This window comes from Xylocopa sonorina, chromosome 6, assembly GCF_050948175.1.
Source record: "Xylocopa sonorina isolate GNS202 chromosome 6, iyXylSono1_principal, whole genome shotgun sequence".
Taxonomy (NCBI): Eukaryota; Metazoa; Arthropoda; class Insecta; order Hymenoptera; family Apidae; genus Xylocopa; species Xylocopa sonorina.
In genome coordinates this window covers 7186573-7203897 of record NC_135198.1, presented here as the reverse complement: position 1 = coordinate 7203897, position 17325 = coordinate 7186573, and the positions used below count along the sequence as shown (strand labels likewise).

The following is a 17325-nucleotide window of genomic DNA, read 5'->3' as shown; positions in this document are numbered from 1 at the left end:
TAATAATATATAAAAATGCCTTTTATATAATTGCACTTGTTTTTCTTCTTAGTGGCATCAAACAATGAAATTAATTAAATATAATTTTCTTCGTAAAAGGCTTTTTTTTAGGTATCAACGAGAGTTACTTCAATTTTAATGTTTAATCTCTCTTGTTATAAAACATTATTACAAAAAATGCAATAACTGATTTTATAGTGTGTAATATCATTACAGAAATGTTATTTATTCTAATAAAAATCACGAACACTGATGTAACATTCACAATATTATGTATCACATACACGTCATAACAAAGGTGTTGAACAAAAATTGATGTATGATTAATTATATATGTTGAATTATTTAACGTAAATAACTTTGAGAGCTTTATACATTTTTCTGGCTATATGAATCTTCCAGTAATAAGTAGAGGAGGACATTGTATTTATTATGCACCTGTGTACAATAGATACACTGTATGATATTGTACGCCGTGAGAAAAACTAGTGTAAAAATCTTATGTTAACACAGACTCGACACATGTATCGCTAATACCAGGAAGAATTTTGTAAAGTTTAGTGTTCGTTATACTAAATCACGGCTAACGCTACGTTTGAACGTCATAGAACGTACTTCTGTTCCAGGTTTCCCCGATTTACAGAGATTGTTAGCATTAGGATTCGGAGTAGGACTTTGCGAAAGTGATGCTCGTTCATCGTTAGTATTAGATTTTTCTCGTTCTAATCTTTGTTTACTAAATTTTCCCATTCCAGGTCGATAAATTTCCATGGCAGGTCGATCCTATTGGTGTGCAACAAAAACGGATATATACAGAATTGTTTAAAATCATACAATTTAAATCCTGTAATTTTTATGTTTTTATAGGAACAGGATTGCATACCTTATTTCTAATTCTACGTTCTAACCGGGGATCTTTTTTATCTTTTTCTTTATCTTCACTCTCAGTCTTTTGTAAATTATTTTGATCCCCACCATCTAAAGACTTATGCCTTCTCAAACAACTTCCATCTCCCGTGCCACCTTCCCCACCGCTTTCAAGCGAGCTACGTCTCTTTGTTATTTTCGAATCCTTCTTTTCTTCAGAGTCATCATTTTCATTGTCGTCTTTGTTAATATTTTCGTTCGATTTTGACTTTTCAATATCTTTGTTGGTTTCAATGGTCGTTAATATAGTTTCTGTATAAAGAACATTAATATTTTAAAAGGGCAAAATTTGTACAAAAACTTACAGGACTATTATATATGAATCATACCTGTTCTTTTCAGCTCTTTCGACTCCAGGTCTCGCCCAGTATCTTCTATTAAAACTTTCCTTTCATTAATTTCCTGCTTATCTTTACCCTTGCTTATTTTAGCATCATCTTTATCGCCTACAGGTTCTTCTTCCTTGACGTTTTCATACAAATCAACTTGAGATTCCTTTTTCTGGAATTCTTCGTCCTCGTTTCGTAATTTCACACTATTTTCAGTATCAACACTAAATTCTACATTTTGCTTTTTGGTTTCCGCAAGTCTTTTTTTTTCTTGCCTCATTTTTTCGTAACTTTTACCTCGTTTCTCCTCGATCTTTCGATCCCTCGAATCTTTGATATCTTCTTTAAAATCATACTTTCTCTCATCCTTCCCATCGAATCGTCTATCATCTTTCATCCCATCTCTCTCGTCGCGTCTTCCGTATATTTTCTTGTCCTCGTGCCGTCTTTGATGTTTTATATCTCTATCTTTATTCCTGTCTTCGATTCTTTCCCTGTATCCTTTCATTATCGATTTGGAATCTCGGTCGCGTGGTATTTTATCACGTAATTTATCATCTTTCTTTATACGATTTTTTATATCTTTGGGCGAAAGTTTATCCTTCTCCTCCCTATTCTCTTTATTATCTTTACACATTTCTTTATCAAGATCTGGATTTTTCAATACCTATAACAAAGTTAAATATTTATTTGAGGCAATACATTTTGCACGGCTTTGATGTTGGTAAATTTTAAGGAAATTAAATGAATAATAAATAGCAATAAACTAACACAGAATTTTCACTTTTTTCTAAAAAACAGTTTCTCTTATAAAATTTGATGTATACAAACTAAACAATAATAAATTAATTACACCTTAATAAATGTATACAAATTTGGGGATACAATATTAAACGGAAACAATATATATATAATACTGAATTAAATCGCATTAAGTGTCACACGTGAATAATTCTTTAATCCTCATGACCCTTTTCTAACATGCAGTAAATAAATACATAACATGAATTTCCCTGCTAATCATCTGCAGTTCCTATTTCATGAATTTTTACGATACCCTTGCAATCCTGTTTCGCATACTTTAAAGGGATAAAGTTTATGATAATCGAACATAGCACTGCAGCTTCTAGAGTTCGATATTTCCGTTGGTATTTGCATTTTCCAAGTTTTATGTATTGTAGTAAATTGGGATTTCGACAAGATAGAAAAATAATTTTTATCGTTAATAAAATGTGACGTGCATTTAGTGTTATTATAAACATAATTATTTTTAATGTTACTCCAATGATTATAATTATTTTTTTTGCAATTAGCGTCTTTTTCTTTGTAATTCTTTTCGTAGATACAAAATAATTTTGGTTGCTTGTTAGCGTACTGCCAGCGTTCATTGAAACGCGTCATGCTTCTAACACAATTTATGTATACTTCTGTAGTTTCGCTCCTATAAAGCTGTTGCTGAACATTGAATGAATTTTTGTTTTTGGCTTGTATTACGTTTGTTTTTCCGCAACAGGGAATTTCTTCTTTAGACTCACGAGGTATACTTAAATTTTCAGTAGGACGATTAAAAGATACATCCACCGACTTGGCAGTTGAGGAAGTAGAAAGGAAGGAATACTTGGACTGGTTGTCTTCAATATTACAAGTAGACTGTAGAGTGAAAAGATTAGTATCAGCAAATACAGTGGAGAATATGGTACTTAAAATTTAAGATTAGCACAGGGTATTTCACATAGTTGCATGAAACATCCTGTAGACTGTTAAAAGCAATTCTCATTATATATCTGACTAAAAACTCTTCTATTCTGTACTGTATTTGTCGTATTAAAGTTAGTTTACTTTCAATTAGTCAAGTAATAGTAAACGAGCTTGAGTAAATTAGGTGTGTCACCTTAGATATAATAGGATCTTCTTTTGTCCGCCTCCTTTCTAGATCTCTTCGTCGTCTCTCCTCCCTTTTCTCATCTCTAAGCCGCTGTTTCTCTTGCTTACGTTGTTTCACATATTCCAAAAGAGGTGTAGTCGTAACTTTTTTTGGAGTATCTATAGAGTAAATATAAGTTGTATTACTTGCAGAATATAAAGTATCTACTTGATATTAATACAACAGATAATTAAAACAATTTTCTTCCTGTTTCTAAATTCCTACGTGTATATCGTACTATGATTAATTGATCATATGAGTAATTAAGAATATAACTTACTGTCAGGGGGTTGATATGAATACTCTGTTTTTGGTTGCGACACATTAGATTCAGCTTCTTGATTTTTAAGACTTTCTAGAAAACTTATATAATAAGGATCTGATTCTATAGTGCCACATTTTAAATCCTTTTTCTTTCCTATTCTCTTTTTCGGTAGCCTTTGGAAAGGTGCAAATTCTACCACCGCTTGATATTCCGTGCCTTTAGAATCAACAAATACATAAGTGTCAAATTTCTCTCTGAACATAAATATATCCTGTTGCTCAACAAAGTTAATGTAAGCACGCGAAAAAGCGTATTGACCCATAGACATATCAGCTTTGACAAAATAAAAGTAGTCGTGTTCAGGTAACGGAGAAACTTGTTCCAGGAATTGTTCTTGTGTCATACTTGGAGGTAATCTCCGTATTACTACCTACAAATATAATTTATTTCTTTTTATTATCGACTAAAATTGAATGAAATTATGTAACTTATTGGTTGTAAAATAATTACGAAAATTTGTACAAATTGTCATTATCGTATTGGCCAGATGTTTCTTATTTTTTATTTAAAAATAAAGTTTCAATAAACATGTCCCATGACATGTAACTGTAAGTTTTTCTTTGGTAACAATATTATATTTACTGTCATACAGAATTACTCTCAACAATTGTTGTTTTATATTCGAGAAAGGATCTTATTTAGAATGTTCCTTTTTAAAAACTATGTTAATTTAATTGAATTAACAGAAAAAAAGAGGCAAAACTTAAACTTGGGTCATTGATCCGTTAAATGCATCGTGTTACGAGTCGCGGAAAATCTATTTTACGTAAATAATAAGAGGCTTGTCAATTTTTGGCATCATTTTAGTCAGATATACCTTCGTTATAGGTCGGCATTTTTCTTTTTTATTATCTTTAGCTTTCCCAACATCTGGAGAGCTAATTTGTGCCTCATTTTGTGCGGCTGTCTCAGATTGTTGTGTCTCCTCGGTCATTGTCATCTACATTCATTTAATTTCTTGGCAAGTCAGGTTTATTTAATATCAATTGATCCACTCTGATCAAATATAATATATTTGAAGCATGCAATTTTCCTCCGAGTCATGAAAATAAACGTTTCCGTTTACAAAGTTTCCGCGGCCATCTTGTTTCACTCAATCGTAAAAACAACTATGGGACAGAGTGCTAAAGTTTCTTTCATTAGGGAATTTTTTTAATCTATACACACTTTATAACTAACGAATTAAAACCTATTAAACTTGTTTTTCTAAATCATCAAAATTTCCGAATATTAAATACGCTTTCAGACGTTTTACTATAAACAACCATTGTAATGAAAAGCAGGAGAAAATTAACACAAAAATAACTTAATACATAATACAGAAACATTTAATGTTTGCAAAATATGTCTACGCCTATCTACAGCTTTAATACAATAATTTACAGTACAACTACATATTTAAATGACTATATTTAAAATAATATGTATTTCTTGTATATTTCTTATATATTTCATTAGTTTTATTGTAGTTTATTTTATATTTCCCGCTTTAGAGGTAAGAGAGAGAAGGATATATTAGAAAGCTGTAAGAAAGAGTGAGACAGTTGCTACCGACTCTACTTTAGAACCCGTGGCGCCATCTCTGCGAAAAGTGCTCAAACTGGTCGCTCAGCGTTATCGACAGCGAAGCGAACTACTGAAGCACTAGCGCCATCTCTTGGAGGGTCGCTGAAACTAGGTCGGTAATTAGTTTCAGTACCCTCCGTAGAGATGGCGCTAGTGCTTCAGTAGTTCACTTCGCTGTCGATAACGCTGAGCGACCAGTTTGAGCACTTTTCGCAGAGATGGCGCCACGGGTTCTAAAGTAGAGTCGGTAGCAACTGTCTCACTCTTTCTTATAGCTTTCTAATATAACTTTCTCTCTCTTACCTCTACAGCGGGAAATATACAAAAAATTGCAACAAAACTAATGAGATATATAATAAATTACAATGAAACTACTGAAATGTACAAAAAGTTACATTGAAACTAGTAAAATATACAATAAATTAAAATAAGATTAATGAAATATACAATAAATTACAATGCAATTATAATCATATGTATGAACACGTTTAATTGTATGTGCAAATTTCTTGCATCCTCTACTTATGTAACTCCACAGAGACCATGCGAAGTAATTAGAATTTTTTAGAATTAACACTGAAAGAGCTAAGAATTCCTATAGAACTTTGGAAAACAGTTTAATTATGATGTCTAGCCCACGCAAATTTACAGTAATAGAACTAATGTAATAATTATCTTATTCTGATTGATGAATATGGTATGGAAAAGGAATGGATGGAGGCTAAAGTTGTAGGTAAATGATGAAACTTATTGAATTACACTTAAATAATTGATTTGTTTAATCTAATTAATAACAGAGTAGTTAATAACAAAGGTGGCGCCATCTCTACGAATAGTAGTCAAACTGATTGATAAGAAAGGTTAGCCGTGCTCGAATGTGTGTGCTCTCGCGTACACGAGTTTCGTTTTCACTGAATATTCTCGTATGTATTTAACCTACTATTCTAATGGTAATTCAGTATAAAGAGACCGAAGCCGCATGACGGTACGGTTTTGTACATAACGATTAACCGTGTTAGTCGCTTACCAATTAAATAATTAATATTTAAACTAATTGTTATCGTTTGTATCTGAGAAACGTTAAAATTTGCCGTATTTCCTAATATGACTAGGTGAGTATCAATAGGTTTTGAGGTTATATTTTTATAACGCAACTCAAAACATTATATACATTTTGAAAGCGATCGGATTATTTTTATTTCATTGCACAATAATTAGTTCTGTCTAATGCTATTCACTCCGTGTATGATCCGTAATAACTGTTCGTTAATTCAGATTTCGAGTATTCTTCTTTTTCAAGGGCACGTTTATTATAAAAACGTGTAATTAAAATAATTGTAATGTAACTGAAGAAAGTTATGTATTAGCTAATAAAATTTATGTATGAGATGTACCTTTGAATTAAATAATTTTTTATGCAAAGCTATAAAAACTAATGAGACATAATTTTTATACATAAAATTAAATTATAATGCAAAGGTATTAATACGTATTTGTATATGTATATATACACAACATTTAAAGATATTCAAATCGAACATTAAACGATAATGTTATAATAATCATACACGATAATCTTAAACGCTTCAATAAATATATCTTTCATTCTCCTATTAAACATAAAGTAATAAATTGCAGATCAAAAATAGAGTTAGGAGATGTAACACCACATAACATAAAACAATTAAAACTTCTTAACCAAGTGGTGTTTCCAGTCTCTTACAATGAAAAATTTTACAAGGATGTTTTAGAAGCTGGAGAATTAGCTAAACTTGCATATTACAATGACATAGTGGTATGTTATACATATATTTTTTGCAATGTTACTCTAAAAACCATATCGACAAAGATATTAAGTACGTATTGCTTACTTTAGGTAGGCGCGGTTTGCTGTAGAGTAGATACTTCTGAAAACTCTAGGCGTTTATATATTATGACATTGGGATGCCTTTATCCCTATAGAAGATTAGGAATAGGTACTGTAATGGTACAGCATGTTTTAAATTATGTTAACAAAGATGGAAACTTTGATTCAATATTTCTGTAAGTATTTAATATAATTTATATGAACAGAGTTGGACGTTATATTCGAATTAAATACTACATTGAGTATTAGTTGAATAACATTTGCAGATAAAACAAAATTATTCAAGGACTATAATCTTTGAAATATCAAGTGAAATGTACAATAAATATCAATAATTTTTTTTTTAAAGAATACCATGTTATTAGTTATTCCATAATGAATGCTAGTATTTTATTCCCATTTTTTTTTATTTATAATTCAAAGTAAAATGTCCAACACTGATCGATATATATGCAATTAATCATTCATGGATTGAGAAAAGATAAAATGGTGCAAGTCCAATAGTTGGTCAACTCCATTTTTGAAATGAAAAACTGTTTCATTATTTCTATAAATGTTATTAATTGTCAGTTTCGAGCTTAGTTCTGCTAGAAGTCTTCCAAGTTAGTGAACTCTCATCGAATCAATATTTCTTCTGAAGCCTTCAATTATTACTTTTACATACTAATTTCTTTGGTTCGCAGCCATGTTCAAATAAGTAACGAAGGAGCTATCGACTTTTACAAGAAATTTGGATTTGAAATAGTAGAAACAAAGGAACATTATTACAAACGAATAGAACCAGCAGATGCACATGTATTACAAAAGACTTTACGTCCTAAAAATAATCAAACGAACAATCAACAAAGTAATCAATAAAAATCGTTAATCATTAATTTATCGCATTTGAAAAATTACATACATGTTTTCATAGTCTGGTAATAAAATTATTTTTATTGTACATCCCAGTGTGTTATAAGTTATAAATAATTAGAGTTTTATAAATAATTTAATAAAGTTGACAAATATTATAATGTATATCCACGTAAAAAATATAACTTAACAATTCCATAAATTAATAATACTCAGAACAAGAAAGTATAGTTGATTATTGCCAGCATTATACATACGTATTATTTCTTTTCTTCGATACCATAATACTAAATCGATATATCACACTTATCATAATTCTGCTTATGTCTAATACATTTAATAACTTGTGTCAGCTGTGTAAAATATCTGGCAGCATTGCACTGCTATAAACTGAAACAACCGCAAATTTTTTGTACAATCCACGTATCTACAACAGACTTTTTATTTTTCGTAATTATTTCTTTTAAGTAAAAAATCTCGAAAGCTAAGTTGCTTTTCCTATGATTGCACATTCAGTTAATCTAATACAAAAACAATATCAATAATTTAACAATGCCATTTAAGTACAATGTTTTGAGTTTGTTTGGCTTTGCACTAGATACTAATACGTGTATCATTAATAAAATATAAATGTGTAATATAAAATATATCAATAGAAACACATTTGTCTTTTCATTCACATTTTCCATAAAGCTTTTCAAATATTGCAGATTATCGTTAACCTTTATACATAAAACAATCAATTAAAATTGACATCTAAAAAAGAAAACAACAACAATAACAACGAAACTTTTGTTCCCGCATGTTAACGTTTACATTTTAATGAGTATTTGCTGTATGGATATAATTATAGCGCCAATAGCTCCTGTATTCTTTGCACGCATAAATCTGATCCATCGCTAGCTTCTTTGGAAACCTACATATCATAATCGACGTAACGTAAATCTGTTTGCTATATTTTACGGAACAGAAAAGATATTTACCGGCGTTAAATTAAGAAATCCGTGTGGTAAACCTGGTAATATATCAAGCGTGACTAGTACACCTAAAAATCGAAGTTTTCTTGCAAACATGACAGAATCATCAAGACATGGGTCCAACTCCAACGTCTATAAAATATTTATAAGCATTAAAATGCTGAATTGTTGACACTCTCTTTGATACATTTTATATGCTAGATATTTATATTCATTTTAATTAAATAGTTTACCAGCATTTTAATGGGCGGCAATTGTGCTAAAAAATGATCCGATGCGAGATAAGGACTTAAATACGGATCTCTAGGCACAGTAAATGCAAATTCTTCCAAAGGACTTTTTCCATTCTCCGTATCCAATTCACGAGATTCTTTGCGTCTTCCGCTGAGGGACCAACCGAAAAAAGACCACGATCTATCGTTCCTCGAAGTATTGTTATCCGTACTAATCGTGCCATTTCCAATGTGCAACGAAGTGTTTGTACCGCAATTTCTATAGAGTTCTAAAAATTTGTTAATATATTCTTGAGATTTTGCTTCTTCCTGTAGATGTTCCATTCCTGTTACGTTAGAGAATAATTCAAAGTATTTAAATGTAAAAGCAACTACGGTTAAAAACAATTAACTGAAATAAAGGGTGATGTAATTCTTAAATTATATTTTTATTATGTTTCCGTCTTAATTACGTTTCTAATTAATTTACCGTCAGCTTCTGTTAGAGTAACAGAATTTAAAGTAGAGTCAGATGGCATAGAGGTCAATTTATGTGCATCGTTCGCTTCATCCCCGTTAGGACTGAGAGCTAATGCTATTAAATCACTTTCGCTCACTTCAGCAAATGACTCGGTATCTGATTTTCCACACTCTACGAGATCGTGTTCTTTTTCTCTAAAATTTAACGAAATAAAAGATTATTAATCAATTAATAAGTTGGCTTGATATGTTCAAATTATTTGCAAACTATTCGCTATACGAAAGGGATGTATCAAGTATATAAAAGAATGATATATATATATATATATATATACTTACTTTACAACTTTTTTATTATCCGAAGCCGCGTATGCTCTTAAGCAACGTATAAGAAATCCCATTGGCAGTAATGGGTCTGTAAGACAAAGCATCCGCGAGGGTGACAATACAAAGTCAACAAGTACTGGTGTGTATGCCATAAATATTCCATCTGGTTTCCTAATGTTCAATTGTATACATTTTAAAGTAACTCCCAAGTTTAAGTTGGCCCCAGCGGAATCACCTACAGAAGAATAAATATGTGCATAAACGAAAACCACAAAGAAATCACGATAAATACAATTTTGTTGATTTTTTAATTGCTATATCATTAAATAACTAAATAGAGATTACTTAAGTATGACATACATATGTAGTAGAAAACGTGAAAAATATATCAAATCTAAAGATACAAGGATCTTTCTCCTGCTATGCGATCTTTGAAGGTTCAATTAAAAAGAAAACTCACAATAACATGCAATGTTTCACATCTTACCGGCAAAAAGTATTTTTTGAGCCGTGCTTCCAAGTAACGTGCTTGCATGATTTAAAGCCCATGCATACGCGTATAGCACTTCCTCGAGCGCACGGGGGAATGGGGCTTCGGGTGCCAAACTGTAATCTATACTCAGAATGGGTATACCAAGATTTATGGCCCAACCACGCAAATATGTTTCATGAGAGAGCGACGTCTGCGCCACAAAACCTCCACCATGACAATGAATTATTAGTTGATCGCACAACCCCTGAAGTTCTCCCCCTACTCCACCTGAACCAACCTAAGAGAAGTATGTACTGCACAGGAGTGAAACTGATGCTTCACGTACTACTTGATTAAGGAAAAACGTACCCAGACAGCACGAAACGTCTTATACACGACCAATTTTCATCTATTTTTTAAGTGAATCCCTTACATCTCTAGTGGACATAATGATGTCCTTCCTTCTGAACTACAAGAACTGAAGGCTAAGCAAACCACTATAGTGGCTTCCTTGTAGACCATGCATTATGACTAAAGCTCTCTACAATGACCTTTGTTTTATTCAATGTAATCAATATTTTATTAATTATTCCAGTTGTTTCAATGATAGATTTTCCACCATGAAATGCATGCACCTTGTTAGCATTCATTTTCAGTCAAACTAAATAAGTGGTTAATTATCTAATTGCAAACTGTTATATAGCTTACAGAATATGTTTCCAAACCTTATGAACAAAAAAAAAAATTAGGCTCATGATTCTTGACACATCATTGTTCGCGTAATTCTAATTTGATCACAGAAATACATCTAATACACCTAACAATATAAAATAAATTTTATATTATGAAACTAATCACTACTTTTTCTCACTACAAGATATATACGTCATCAATTTCGAAAGGATTAAGACCTCCAAAAACGTCTACGCACAAATGTGTATTGTTTGGAAGATATCTTTAAAGTATCCTATTTTGTAGGATAAGATTTTCAGAAGACGTGTTTAAGACGTTTTTAACATCGTAAGATGTTTGGAGCATCTGGAATAGACGTCTTTAAGGAATCGATAAAATGTTTCTGTGCTGTATGGGTAGAGATAAAAACAATAATTGAAAATATTGCTTACTCTAATTATAGAAAATAATTGTTATTTTCTTACCATTCCTTCACGCCGCTTAGAACTTAACAGTCGGACATGTATTGGTTTCTTTCCAATATGGCTATTTGGTATTGGAATTGAAATAGTTGTTCCATTTAATGTAGGGAGAGTTAATTCTTCAGGTGGAATAGAAATTATTTGATTTATTGCCAAAGATGGAGATGCTATTGTAGGTAATCTACGTGCTATATCTAGAACATATAATTTACATTTTATATTAGTATGTTTACACTATGATAAAAAAAAAGTTACCAGACTCTCTTACCAGTCTCATTAAGAAACCAAAAAGCTTGACAAAATGAGATGTCAGCACGTTGAGAGACATCAACAATACGACGTGCTCTTATATCAGGATCTAATATGTATTTAACAGAATTAGCACATCTTGCAAACACTGTACCATTAGCATAAAAAGCTTCGCTGAATGTTGCCATACAAACGATTATGGTCTTTAATACAGGTTTCAAGTTCTCATAAAACTAAAAAAATAATACATTTTACTATAAAATATAAAGAAAACAATTAATTACATATATAGATGTCTTTATTAATACCTGAAATCCTAAACATCTGCCATAGAAACAATACTGATTAATAGTGTGTAGTTTATTTAATAGTTCATAGGAATTATGATTATCGCCTAAAAAGAGAGATGGTTTCCCATCATTTATGTGCTCGCTCCATGAGTAAAGTGTTTGCAAGTGTACCAAGCAAGTGCTCAAAGATGCTAGTAGTTGTGAGCAAGCCTCAATTTCTCTGAAAACGATTTATATTCATTAGTATAAGTAACAATTTGAAGAAAATAAGCAGCAGAACGGAAGAAACAAAATAAATCCCTTAGCAATCATGTCTGTAATGTACATACAAAAATCTACATCAATGCTTACCTCATGTGATAGTTTTTACGAAAAAACAAAGAATCCTTTTGACAATATATTTGGTGACAGATTGAACGTGAATGTATGATGCATTTGTCTATTAGAACTAAGAAACTTCTATATCCGTTACCAGGTGTTTCTATATCAAAATCAAACAGAGGCGCAATCCTAGTGATATCTTTGTAGAGCGGCTGTATCTGTACCAAATGATCTAATATTGCGATAAGCGCAGCTCTGATTCTAACACTGCTTTCATCTTGGTGTGACTTAAAATAATCCACATTAGCTTGACATAATTCGCGTAATGCTCCCCACTGTAGGGGTTCAACATCTTCGAATGGTCTATCAAAGTCATCATCCAGCGACATCTGAGCTGTTTCTTGTTTAGTTATTCAGTAACAAATTTTTAATTAGTTACTTTAAAACAGGCAACAGTTACAAAATCTGAAATATGAATATTGTTTTATTATTATCATGTTTAACCACAGTGAAAAGCATTATTATAACAGTACCATACTATCTTTTTTAATGCTAATTAAAGTATTGTGCTTAAGAAGAAAGAAATCAATAAAACGAACGTGATCACAGTTAGCTGTCAACACTAATACCTTTAAGAATCATGATGATTAATACGAAAAAGGTTAATAAATTTACGCCATTCAGGATTTTCTTCGCACAGATGATTCTCAATTATTTTTTAAACCTTTTGATTTACACTACATCATGTTTCCGTGTGTCAAGCCCTTCGTATACGTTGTAGTCTACATTATACGGCAATTTTTATTTTAGGTTTGACATTTCCTAGATCCCTATCGTGGCCGCCATATTGTTTGTACGATCGATATCATTGTCTTCCTAACAATACCACGCGCTAAGGTACGAATTGAATGTTATTGACACTCACCTACTTCTTAACAATGAACCATGCAACTAGTGATAACTCGTCCGAACAAAACGATTGTCACGGTTTGGAAGTTATTTCTTAACACTTACGACTCGTCTTGTATGTATCAAAACAAATTAATAATACGGCTCTTAAATTACTGCTAGCAAATTAACATTTTCAATAGTATTTTATTACTTGCACTAACGAACAATTGTAAGCGTTTCCTATCGATCGGTTATTTGCTACACAACTACAGTACACGGTTTAATGACCGAATAAAAGTAATGTATCAAATACACTCGCGAATTTCTATTCTCCCTCTCTCTTTTAACTAATAACAATACTAATTATCATGACAAAATATCAACCAGTGTGTGTATGTAGTATACACACTACTATAAAGATAGCACAAGAAATACTTACCAGATACATACATACGTGTATGCTCTTATATATATATCTACTGTTAGTAATGATGACTATTTAAAAAAAGTGAAAGAAGCGTACACACTCATCGATCCAATATCAATTTCGTCATACTTATAGTAACGAATAATAATTTATACTTTCGCCTTTGTGTTTCTTGCGGACCTATTTAGTCAACCAGTCAAGTGGCATGAATTAATCATAAAAGATATACTGGCGATATCTAAAATTGAAAAAAAGAAGAAGCAGTTTTGTAATAAATTTATTATCTGCTACTTTTACCATGAAGATACTCTTTCAGACTTAAATCATACATAAACACCAAGTGTGCATGATTCATTTAGAACCGTAATATATTACGCAGAATGTTTTATTTTGTTGCATGATCAGTTTTCTTGCATCTGTAAGTGAAAAATCGTAAGTGAACTTGGACACGAAAATTTCGTAAAATTAATTAAACGCGATAACTTACTCGAGCTACTCTGAATAGTGACTAACATCCAACTGGATCTTTATAATTTATTTATTGATAAGTAAAATTACATATATCCACAAACACAATACGTTCTTTTTCACGGAGTGTATTAATGCGATAAAATTTGTGAGTGGCGAGGAGAAATTTTTGTGTGTGATGGAGAGAAAGAGGGAGACTCAGGAGTTAATTTAATCCGCCGGTTAGTAACTTTTCTATTCGTAGAAGAACGGTCACAGAAACGTTCTATAGCAAACGTGTAGTTTCCGATCCTACAATTTAAAAGCAACCAAAAAGTCCATCGTGTTTCCCCGAGCCGGTTGCATCTCAGTTTTCGCCGTTTGTTCTTTTTTATTCTCATCATCTCGATCCGACTAAACGAGCATTATTAGAGAACATCAATTTTTATCGTACCCGGACGCTGATTGTCCTTCTACTGTCGATCTCCGTCGATTTTTGATACAAAGCCAACATCTTACTGCTGATAAAGAATCAATATTTGACAACGCAAGTGATTTGTGATAATGTATGCAAAAATTTAGTGATTCCGTGTGAATCTTTGTTTGAAGCCTTGAGGCCGCTTATTGTTTGACTGCCAACAATCGCAGGACGTAAGATCGAAAACTCGTGTCTTGTAATAATTGTCGCGATATTTTAAGGTTCATCAGAAAAACGTGAGAATCGTTAAAATCGTTAAGAATCGATCTATACCGAAACGACTGCAAAAATAAAGTTTAGTTCCGTTACCATTCCCGTTTCGCCGACTTTCTATTATTCGAACCGCTACGCAAAGGACGTATATTTTTCTCTTCTTTTTCTTGTTTCCTTCACTCTATCTTTCATCCTTTCTTTCTTTCCCCACTTCTCACGTGTCTCTTCCCTCCCCCCATGGTATCTTCTTCCCTTTAAGCTAAAGTTAATTACCACGGTAAATATTTATTACCTCTTTACAAAAATCAATTCTTAAACTTATATAAGGTGGCTCGATGCAAATTCACAATATCTTGAAGTGAAGGAATAACGTGGACACAAACGAATAGACTAAAACTGATATGCTTCGAAAGGGCTTTTCAAGCGTTCTCTTTTTTCTTTTCCTCTTTCTTTTCTTTTTGTTAATACTGTTAGAGCTTTCGTTCGCGTTTTCCCGCCGGTTATCCTCGAGGTAAAGGTCGCGATCGAAGGGATATATCGTGTTTCTTTTGGTTCGTTTTGACGGGCGCGAATTTTTTGCCAATGTCGATCCCGGAACCGCGTTACGCTGTTCGAAAAGATGGTATGCGAGAATAAATTTCGCAAGCTCTACACTAGGCGCTGCACGCATCATATCTTTCGACAAATATAACGTATGATGGGTACCAGCATAATCGCCAACGTAGGCCAATTATTATATGATCGCGTACCACCTTCGTTCTCTATTCCTTTATTGTACAACAGATAGAAATCGCCGTTAACTGGAACGCCATAGCGATTTAAAGAAACAAAAGCGGTTTTCCTTTTTCCTTTTTAGACACAGGAATATTATGCTTTTTTTCCCTCAACATCTGTGAATCCGTATCAAGTCAAATTTTTTTGTTTTTTTTATACGCGACACTGTCAATGTTTCCTTTTCCTCATTATAACGACTATATGCTATAGATACATAATGTATAGTTAATTTGATAGGTGTACATATATATATATGCATGTGTACATACGTATAATATATATTTGTATATATATATTATACATACATTTATGTATATTGTATTGTTCATATATTACACACACACACACACACACATACACACATGAACATATATATTTATATATAGATATTTATATTATTATTAACGCATTGATGTTATGCTATGCTTTTTGTTGTATCTCCATAGACATATGGTTAATTGCTATCATTTTTAATATATCTAAAATAATATTTTTAACACTCAGCGATGCGCGAATGTGTGTGCCTGTGTATATATACCTTTTTTTTGTTTTATTCGTTGGCTGGTTCTTCCACCGGAGTTGCGTGAGACAAACAGTCTACAAGTGCACTGTATTCGCTAAATAGAAAGGCAGCCGCTTTTAAGTGCGCTTAGGAATCCAAGGATTTTTTATCTTGTTCAGCCTCCTCGGTTTGCGCAGTCGCTTAATTTATTTTTAGCAAAAGTTAGCAAAACAAATGAACCTTATAGATAATAGAGAAAATGGGGGAGGGCACAACCAACTTTTGCAATAGGAATATAGTATGCTACCATACACGGTACCGTAATGCAATAGTTGTATTACGGAGTAAAAGCATCTTAAACCGCCGTTAGTAACATAATACTTGCGCGACTGAAATTGTTCTTGTCCATATTCGTAATTGTACATAACGCTTATTAAATCGATTAAGTATTAATAACTAATTAATAAAAATACAAAGTAATCTGTATATATATATATATAATATATAATCTAACAAAACAACGTGCAATTTCGAAACGAACGAAAGCTAATGCTTCCCCACGCGACCCTGGCTAAAGTGCAGCCTACTACTTTTTTTGACCATATACAAATATATAAGCATTAAACGTGTAATATATTATCGTCATCATATATATATTTATATATATATATATATAATTAATATCCTAAGATAGTTATTGTATAAACCATATTTCGAGAGAAAAGAAAAAAAAATGATGAAATTAAACAAAGAAAAAAAGGAGGTAGAAAGAAAAGGACAGAAACACGCTTTGCTTTTGACAAGTCGCCACTTATTCGACCTAAATCGGAGGTACTAATGCCACTCAAAAAAACTCCTGTGTTAAACTGTTCCTCTTATTCGGCAACATCGACGTGACTCTTTCGATCGCCATCCGTTTCCGTTTTAAAGGTGGAAAACGAGACGGTACCACGGCCGAGTCGAACAAAGCTGCCGAATATTTTCCGTGCATACGTTCGGACAGCACCTCGATAAGATAGTGGACTTTTGTTGTTATATTCATGGAATGATAAAATATGTTGTTCCTCGTTAACTTTTAGATTAACGTTCACGATTCAATTTCTTATTTAAGTATAAAGTTGTATAATCTAAGTAGACGTTTAAGTACTGAAAAAGGTCGCTGAAAAAATCAGGCAGTGGGAATCGAACGGAGATGAAAAAACAGCTGCATCACGAAGGTGAACGTGCACGTGATCACCGTTCTGATATTTTAAGAGTGTCATAGAGCATATACACTTCTGTATAGCGCTACGATAATATGCTTATCTTTTTTTCTCATTTT

General features: G+C 32.2%; 3 protein-coding genes across 6 annotated transcripts; 1 reads left to right on the top strand and 2 right to left on the bottom strand.

The window, feature by feature from the left end:
* Positions 1–99: 99 nt before the first annotated feature.
* Upf3 (UPF3 regulator of nonsense mediated mRNA decay) lies at positions 100–4593 on the bottom strand. 2 transcript variants are annotated; one of them, XM_076896911.1, is made up of 6 exons: positions 4323–4593; positions 3461–3875; positions 3148–3299; positions 1257–1923; positions 884–1179; positions 100–783 (listed from the first exon to the last, which is right to left on the bottom strand). In XM_076896911.1, exons 1-6 carry the CDS (start codon positions 4443–4445, stop codon positions 568–570), a joined length of 1869 nt encoding a protein of 622 aa, XP_076753026.1. In that variant the 5' UTR covers positions 4446–4593; the 3' UTR covers positions 100–567. The 2 variants fall into 2 exon arrangements, with proteins under 2 accessions (XP_076753026.1, XP_076753027.1); XM_076896912.1 differs by having other exon boundaries at positions 104–783; positions 3461–3661.
* Positions 4594–5954: 1361 nt separating this feature from the next.
* Positions 5955–7878, top strand: San (Probable N-acetyltransferase san). Of its 2 annotated transcripts, none has more exons than XM_076896998.1 (4): positions 5955–6183; positions 6710–6866; positions 6948–7114; positions 7622–7878. In XM_076896998.1, exons 1-4 carry the CDS (start codon positions 6176–6178, stop codon positions 7794–7796), a joined length of 507 nt encoding a protein of 168 aa, XP_076753113.1. In that variant the 5' UTR covers positions 5955–6175; the 3' UTR covers positions 7797–7878. The 2 variants fall into 2 exon arrangements, with proteins under 2 accessions (XP_076753113.1, XP_076753114.1); XM_076896999.1 differs by lacking the exon at positions 5955–6183 and adding an exon at positions 6446–6550.
* On the bottom strand, positions 7622–13216 carry Hsl (hormone-sensitive lipase). Of its 2 annotated transcripts, none has more exons than XM_076896901.1 (11): positions 12902–13216; positions 12303–12737; positions 11970–12171; positions 11681–11894; positions 11416–11606; positions 10274–10556; positions 9799–10021; positions 9470–9654; positions 9001–9326; positions 8774–8899; positions 7622–8706 (listed from the first exon to the last, which is right to left on the bottom strand). In XM_076896901.1, the coding sequence occupies exons 2-11, from the start codon at positions 12659–12661 to the stop codon at positions 8638–8640; spliced, it is 2178 nt and encodes a 725-aa protein (XP_076753016.1). In that variant the 5' UTR covers positions 12662–12737; positions 12902–13216; the 3' UTR covers positions 7622–8637. The 2 variants fall into 2 exon arrangements, with proteins under 2 accessions (XP_076753016.1, XP_076753017.1); XM_076896902.1 differs by having other exon boundaries at positions 9001–9269.
* Positions 13217–17325: the final 4109 nt, after the last annotated feature.

Excerpts from the sequence above, each read along its gene's own strand:
- Hsl (XM_076896901.1), bottom strand. The coding sequence starts at position 12,661 with ATGTCGCTGGATGATGACTTTGATAGACCATTCGAAGATGTTGAACCC. Across the intron at positions 10,557-11,415 it reads CTAAGCGGCGTGAAGGAATG|GTTGGTTCAGGTGGAGTAGG; the intron begins GTAAGAAAATAA and ends TACTTCTCTTAG. Across the intron at positions 9,327-9,469 it reads TACTCTAACAGAAGCTGACG|GAATGGAACATCTACAGGAA; the intron begins GTAAATTAATTA and ends CTAACGTAACAG.
- San (XM_076896998.1), top strand. Across the intron at positions 6,867-6,947 it reads CATATTACAATGACATAGTG|GTAGGCGCGGTTTGCTGTAG; the intron begins GTATGTTATACA and ends TGCTTACTTTAG. Across the intron at positions 7,115-7,621 it reads AACTTTGATTCAATATTTCT|CCATGTTCAAATAAGTAACG; the intron begins GTAAGTATTTAA and ends TTTGGTTCGCAG.
- Upf3 (XM_076896911.1), bottom strand. The coding sequence starts at position 4,445 with ATGACAATGACCGAGGAGACACAACAATCTGAGACAGCCGCACAAAAT. Across the intron at positions 3,876-4,322 it reads AATGCCGACCTATAACGAAG|GTAGTAATACGGAGATTACC; the intron begins GTATATCTGACT and ends TTATATTTGTAG. Across the intron at positions 1,924-3,147 it reads AAGATCCTATTATATCTAAG|GTATTGAAAAATCCAGATCT; the intron begins GTGACACACCTA and ends ACTTTGTTATAG.